We start from the raw sequence: 7574 nt of genomic DNA, 5'->3' as shown, positions 1-7574 counted from the left end.
TTGAGAACCTGGAACTACCACATTTTTCGCATTTGTTCGTGGAACATGACTTTAATCCATCAGTTTATTAATCGACTAATCGCTGAACATTAGCTGGAAATCCGACACACTAACACCAGTGAACTCAGGGATTTTTGTTCAGGCTAATTTTCTCTAGGACATGGCCGTAGTGCCTGCTGGTGCTTCCTCTTTGACTTTGGCTCCACCTGCTGGTAGAACCACAGATGACACTTGCCATGCATGCAGCTGCAGCCCCACTCCCCTCTGCGTCGACCCAGGGACGCTGGCAGGAACAGGCTGAAGGATTGTTCAGTTTGTCTGCAGACAAATACTTTTTGCCTCACAGTAATTTGACAGATACATAAAATCTAGCCTGTTAATTGTCGACAATATCACTTTCCAAAGCTGTCAAGTGTGTCAGGCTGAATTTTGGATAAGATGTAGAAAATGATGCAAAAGACATGTAGAATATTTCCATTTTTAATTTGATAGTGCAGCTATATAAAACATGGTGTTTGATTTGAATATTTAACTCTGCGTAAACATCCTGTAGCTTCAAACGTATGAAGCAAGCAGATACAGAACACGCAGTGTGTATCATAATGTTGACAGTGTAACATTAAAGTTTGATTTTAAGGGAAGGGTTCAAAAACGTAGTACATCCTATTGTCTTATAACAGTATTTGACTTTTTCTGCATGTGTGTGTGTTTCTTTGATGAGTCCTCCTTCCTCTTTCTGCTGCTGTCACTGCTCTGCTGCAGCCTGTAGGTTTTTCTAGCCTGGGTTCTCTCCTTCTCCAGGACCTCAGTGTCATCCAGAATCTCCAGGCCTGGGATCTGACTGATGACGTACTGTCTACGGAGGCAAAGACAGTGGGAAAACATGGTGTTAACGAGACGTCACTATACGTTCAATTTGGTGCAAAATCTGAGAGGCTTGATTTGCACAAGTGCATGTACATGTTTGCTGTTGCATTTCCAATGTCACCCTGCTGCTGACTGTTACTGCGGAGCTAAATTAGAGTGGGAATGTGACATGGGTGTACGCATTTCCACAACACAATGGGATGCAGCGTTCAATAATACTAAACTGCTATCAGATTACGTTACGCAAGTTTTACAAATACAGTGCAGTATCATGCTGGTATGACTGTGATGTGGACGGTACACGGATGCACCTGCTGTGGCATTGTCCACTGGTTCATTGTTCATGTGTTCTTACTGTACACATCAAACCATGCCCATTAGTATGGACACGGTGCATTCTAAAATTAGAGGCCACATTATCAAACTGGCTTGCCTGTCAGCCAGGTGGACGATGTTAATGAACTGGAAACAGCGAAACGGAACAGTGAGAATTGGTAGAAGGACTTTTTGGACTTGTCAGCGCTTTGACGGACCTTGGGACCCGCTTAGAAAATGGTCTGTCTCAGTGACTGCATCGGCTCTCCTAAATTTGTCAGATGTGAAATTGCTGGATTTTTGTTGCACTGATGGATTCTCTTTACAATATTCTGTCCCCCTGTTGGTTTCATATGTTGGTGTTGTATATCTGTAGTACTGTATGATGTTATGTTTAATTCATTGTAACAGTGTTGTATTGTGATATGACTGGTCATTTGATTTTTGGCTTCCTTTAACTATAAAGAAAATAACAGACTGATTGTTCATAATGGAAAGGCCAGAACTGCTGCACCAGTGGTCTGCTTCTGATTTGAGATGAACATGTTGACTTGTTTTGTTGCCATGTTCAGGTACAGCATCTGTATTTTCAGAACATAACGTAACTGTAACTGTCCCTCCATGTTGCTAAAACACCCAAATTCCCAGCAATGTGATGTCATGGCCCTGTTTCTAAGCGTAGCTTCTGCTCAGAGACCAAAGTCAAGTGACAACCTGTAACATTATTTTTCAGAAACAAAGAATATACAGTGCATACAGAGTGATTCTTGATTTTGGTTCAGTAATCAGCGACCACATCTGTGAAAGAACGAGCAGGTAGTGAAAAGGAGCTCGACGCTCACCTGTAGTCTTTGTACTGGGTCAGACTTCCTCCATTGAAATAGCTAGGTGCTGCCTCGTTGTTCATCATACTGAGGATCCTATATTTGAAAGGAAAATAGAAGCATAAAGCAGGAAGAATGAAAAGCATGGTCATTTGCACGAAACTCCAGTTCCTCTGCAGAAATGAGAAGCAATCCCAGGCTCACTTTATGTTTGGGAACTTTCGTCTGATTTCCTCCACAAACACAGGCAGATTGTTGATCTTGTTCTTGTTGATGCACACTGTGGTGACGCTCGGCATGTAGGGGAACTTGATGTGAGATGTGTAGTTGTTGCAGTCCAGGATAAGAGTGCTGAGCTTCTCCAGCTGGCCCAGCAGAGCCGGGTTCCAATAAGGACTCAATGAAGGAGAACACACCGAACTCAAACTGCTCAGGTTTGTCAGTTACTGAGGAGATATACATCAATACACCTGTACGTCAGGGGCGTCTCAGTGGGGGGGGGGGGGGTAGAACTGATTACCCAGGGGGCTCGAAAAGTTTGTTTTTGTTTGCAATGTTTTATTTCTAACTAAATTAAAACTGGCTGAATAAATCAGTTGAGAGACTGAACTTTGTATCCCCAAAAAATAGTGAAGGCTCTCTGGGGCCCCTCTCACCCCTCACAAAAGGTGCAAAATGGTTTAGTCTGCCCCGCTCGAGGATTACTCTCTAATGCAGCTAATGAGCCAAGTGGCTGCTGATGCTGGAGCACTAAAAGCAAACTGAGGGAAAACAGCTTTTGACTAATTCCTTTCAAAAGAAAGGTGAGCAGCACTAACCCGTTTCAGAATGGTTTGAGCTAATATCAGCAGTTTAGACTGAAGGCAGACAGCCAGGAATCTAGCTTGGAGCATATTTGATGTTCCTTATACACACAGCCCCGACCCAGAAGTTTGATAATGATCTGTCTGAAACTTCTTTGCAATGGACATCATATAAGGCGAGGTGTCCATTAACAATGCTTAATGCATTAACTTGAGAATCTCCACACTACCTTCCATGACAAACAGACATGTGGCTCGGAGGGAACGGAACAAGAAAAGTATTGTGAGGAAACGCAAAATGTATTGTGAGATAATGTAAAACATATTGCGAGGTAATGCAAAAATAGTCCTCAAAAAATTCAAAGAATTTGCCGTGACCCTTAGGGGGCTCCGTAACATTGCGGTGTTGCGGACCCCGCCGTGAAGACAGTTCAACTTTGGAGCGATATTTAGCCCCTTTACCAGTAAGCTACAGTAGCACGACATGTTTGCTATCAATGGATTCACTGCAATCTCAAGATTCATATACCTAGCTTAAAAACTGAGCCTGCGACTGCCTTCAAATAATGTTAATGCCAGATGATCCTCCATCATCTTCAGAGGGTTAAAAGGAGGCCAAGTACACCAAGAACTGAGGAGGAGAATAATTCCAATTTTAAGATCACTGTGTTTAATGAGGCAGAGTCTAATTAAAATATAACCTATGGTTCTATTTTTTCTATTTTTCACTTTTAGATGGTTAAAGTATGTGAGAGCCAGGCCTACCAGTAGGCTGCAGTTTAATTTTTGGCCTATTCAAACAAGACCATTTAATTTAAAAGATATATATCAGCTCACCTTGGTTTTTTCCACTGTGTTACTGTTACTGGTGCATTCTGGTGATTTAGAAACACAACATTTGATCTTCAGAAAGTCTTTTTCAAAAAAGGAGTTTTGAAAAAAAGGGGGGTGTCTCATAATGAATCTATATGGTATATTATAAGGCTGTGTCAATCCTGTAAGCACAACTTGCTAACACTGTTTAAGAATGGTTTAAACTGATATCGGTATGTTGCTTAGATTGGAGGCAGTCAACCAGGAAAGCTTGGAGCTTATATTTTCGCACAACATAAATGAATCAGCATCATAGCAACAATGTCATGTAACATTATCTGTTAACATTACCTAGCAAAGCTCAACGTCATGAACCACATGGCCCTCGGTTTCAGACAGCCACAGAGTGGAGCAGCGGCAGGGCCCTCGTCATCAAGAGAGGAAGGGGCCCACAGAGACTGCTATGATTAGGGCCCAAATTTTGTGCTGCACCCCTGCTGTACATCATAATGTATGTTTATTTGTGTGACTGAAAATTTAACTACAACAGGATGTTGTATCCTATAAAATGGTTTTGTATTACAAAAGATATCTCTCTTCTTCTAATATCTATCCATCAGTTCCCTGGTTTATCAACCTGACAGCTCAGACCCCTCGAAACATTCACACTTTTCCTCCACAAACACTGGCGCCGTCAGTTTCTTCCTGGTACCATTTCATAAATGTGCGTCTTCAGCCATGCTAGCGGTGTGGCTTTGGGTATGGCCACCTCGGTCCGTCAGCTGGTCCACCACTTTGGTCCAGACTGAAATATCTTCACAGTAATTGGAAGGATTGCCGTGACATTCTGCACAGAACGTCATGTTCCCCTCAGGATGAACTGTAATAACTCTGCTGATCCTCTGACTTTTCATGCAGCGCCACCATCAGGTCGACATGTTAACGTGTCCGACACTTTGGTTTCTGACCAAATACCTGCAGAGCTGCTGACGCTCCCATCAGCCTCAGCTGCACTTTGTGCTTGGTGCTAATCAGCTAATGTTAGCATGCTAACACACTAAACTAAGATGCTGACCAGAAGACGTTATACCTGCTATGTCAGCATGCTGATGTTAGCATTTAGCTAACCTTGCAGAGCCTAACAGAGCTATGGCTGTAGACTCTTAAGGGCAACAAAAAATGATGTTCGTCAAAACACCCCACCCCGTTGTTTTCCATGAAAGCCAGCACATCAGATGTATGTCAGCGCATCAGGAAATGGCACTGTCCTATTTCCTAATCTGATCTGCTTCTGTCTGTACGACACGTTCGGGGTGTGCAGCGGCTGTCAACTGACTCACATCAAATACCACTCTGCAACACAGCCGCTGTGTGTTGGACTTTAGTCTTGTAAAGATCTGTGGCAGACTGAGAGATGTAAAATTGTTATTCTGCAAATTATTCCCAGTCAAGCAAGTGCTGCTGTAAATGGCATGCACTATGCAGTAACTCTGTTGGTGAGGCCATGGAAAGCAGGAAAAAACCAAACAACTTTTGCAAGAAGCAAAGGAACACTTGACTGTGTAGTTGTTTGGTCTTTAAGCTTGTGGTAATTAAGAAAAGGATACTCATCCAGCAGATTGTAACTCAGGTCCAGCACCTCCAGGGTGTCTGTCTGTGTTAGAATGGTTTCATAGGGGATTTCTGTCAGGCCCTGGTAAGCAAAAGAAAGCCACTGAAAGCTTGAGGTGTTGCTGGGTTGACTGTGTTGGCCTGAGGTATGGTGATCCATGACAAAAACCTCAGCAGTGTAACCTCTTCAGTTCCTCTCCACTTGTATTGATGAAGATTTGGAGAGAAGTCAGATGATTATGTCATGATCAAACCCTGAATAAACAACACAACAATGAATGGTGAGGAGACGTGAATGAGAGTCTGAGTCAGAAAGTGATGATGTTTGGGTTTTTAACTCAAACATTATTATCAGCTGAATAGAACTGACAAATGACGCATTATATTCTACAGACTGGAAATGTAGTTTATACTGTCAATTTGCCTACAAAGGGTGAACAGTGTTATGCAGTCCAGTACAATATCACAGCAAAATTAGTGCTCTATTCTTCCAGCTGCATATGGACATTTAAGAGATTGATGCATAATTATGGCACAAATATTATTGCAATCTTAAGACATGTAATGAGTTATGATAGAGACTAATCAGAGGATTGAGTTTGTACAACAATGTCCACATTATGTTACTGTCTGGAAAAATAACACTGAAATCATCTTAAAAATACTGCTACAGTTTTTATGCAACTGGTTCATAAATACAAGTAAAAACATATTTACTTCTTTTTTCCTTTCTTTCTTCAATTTGCAACAAATACATCACATTCATATAATACACGGTGATGCCTGAAACATGGCTTTTCTTAAATATAATGAATAGTTTTCTTTCCAACAGTGAGATAAGAAGATCGATATCAATCTCTACAGAGCTGGAGTCAGGACGTGGTTAGCCTAGCTTAGCATTAAGACTGGAAGCAGGGGAAGCAGCTAGCCTGGCTCTGTCTAAAGTTCAAAATTGCACCTACCAACACCAGGTTGCAAATTAAAGCTCACAAATTAAAACACTGTAACTCATTTGTTTAATTTGTATACAAACAGAAATGCAACAACAGTGTATCCATCCACCCAGCACTTCTGTGTAGCATCTCCGGCTACAGAGCGGGTTGCTATACGTCATCAGTGAGCACAGGTTTTGTTCTCTGTACAGTCATGATGGTACCAAACCTGGAAACCTCACAAGGACAAGACTCCGTGAAGCTCTGTAGAGTTACTGCACCGACAGTCGTTCACCAAGGAATACTTCCAGCACGCCGCTCCCTCTAGAACCACAAATTGTCGCTTTTGCAATTCTATAGTTGTATCAATATTTTGTGTACAAATTAAACTAATGAGATACAACATGTTAATTAGTGAGCTTTAGAAATGTTGGTAGGTGTATATTTAAGTTTTGGTCAGTCTTTATGCTAAGCTAGGCTAACCGCATCCTGACTCCAGCTCTGTACTTCACGCACAAACATGAGATTAATATCAATCTTCTCATCTCACTCTCCGAAAGAAAGTGACAAACACTGACCGAAATTGAACATGATGAACTCCAAAACTGCAGCACAGAGTGTTATGTCACCTGAAAGCCCTCTTTATTCTAAATCTTATTATGGAATGAACGCTGAGAGTCACAAGTGAGTGAGGGAAGGATTTTAGTATTTTTAAAAGCCCAAGCCTGCAGATGATACACTGTAAAGTAAGCGAGCAGCTGCTAATGCGCTCAATGTATTACCTACCATCAAAGGACTCCATTCAATACTGGCAGTGAATTATCAGTCAAAGTGTGACTGTCTCAAAACTTAAAGGACTTTCCTCCTGACTGACCGATGTTCCAAATGCTGCTGTTAAAAGCTTTGAAAGGAACGTGTTTCATCATTTACAGTAGTAATCATCTCATCTTAAACTGCACAAATTTCAGGTTGTCCTGCTACTGTGAGAAACACTCGAATATAAATGTAGATGCAGCATACACACATCATGTCATATCTGTTCAGTTTTAGCTGGACTTACCGAGCTGGAGAGGATCTGGTGTATCTTTTCAGTGCATGCAGACCTCTGAGAAGTGCTTACAGCTCATATAAAAGGCTGTCTTTCATAGCCCAGCTGTAGATCACATGATGGGGATAATCACATTGCTGCTTAACCTTGTGGTTTGCAGCACCCACTGGCCCAGATCTAAATAACATCGATAGTGTTGAATTCTGAAAAAGGGGGCAACAACAACACTGGTTTCTAACCAGTGGAGAAGTGTAAACATTAAATCATGTTTCACTGCTCCCAATGACAATGGCATATTTTTGGATTGAGAAATAACATTACCTCTATATTATGATCTTATTTTGGAGAAGATGTTTACACA

General features: G+C 41.6%; 1 protein-coding gene across 2 annotated transcripts; it reads right to left on the bottom strand.

Moving 5' to 3' along the window:
• Positions 1 to 462: 462 nt before the first annotated feature.
• LOC122870467 (leucine-rich repeat-containing protein 72) lies at positions 463 to 7362 on the bottom strand. 2 transcript variants are annotated; one of them, XM_044184670.1, is made up of 5 exons: positions 7226 to 7362; positions 5230 to 5488; positions 2211 to 2393; positions 2025 to 2102; positions 463 to 856 (listed from the first exon to the last, which is right to left on the bottom strand). In XM_044184670.1, the coding sequence occupies exons 2-5, from the start codon at positions 5391 to 5393 to the stop codon at positions 664 to 666; spliced, it is 618 nt and encodes a 205-aa protein (XP_044040605.1). In that variant the 5' UTR covers positions 5394 to 5488; positions 7226 to 7362; the 3' UTR covers positions 463 to 663. The 2 variants fall into 2 exon arrangements, with proteins under 2 accessions (XP_044040605.1, XP_044040606.1); XM_044184671.1 differs by having other exon boundaries at positions 5230 to 5434; positions 7226 to 7263.
• Between the last annotated feature and the right edge of the window lie 212 nt (positions 7363 to 7574).

Source organism: Siniperca chuatsi, linkage group LG22, assembly GCF_020085105.1.
Source record: "Siniperca chuatsi isolate FFG_IHB_CAS linkage group LG22, ASM2008510v1, whole genome shotgun sequence".
Classification (NCBI taxonomy): domain Eukaryota; kingdom Metazoa; phylum Chordata; class Actinopteri; order Centrarchiformes; family Sinipercidae; genus Siniperca; species Siniperca chuatsi.
This window is presented reverse-complemented; position numbering and strand designations above follow the sequence as displayed.

What these genes read in the sequence shown, in the direction of transcription:
- LOC122870467 (XM_044184670.1), bottom strand. Translation starts at nt 5,393, where the DNA reads ATGGATCACCATACCTCAGGCCAACACAGTCAACCCAGCAACACCTCA. An exon ending in AGTTACAATCTGCTGGATGA is followed by an intron (nt 2,394 to 5,229) that starts GTATCCTTTTCT and finishes GAGTCCTTATTG; the next exon opens with GAACCCGGCTCTGCTGGGCC. An exon ending in CGAAAGTTCCCAAACATAAA is followed by an intron (nt 2,103 to 2,210) that starts GTGAGCCTGGGA and finishes TTTCAAATATAG; the next exon opens with GATCCTCAGTATGATGAACA.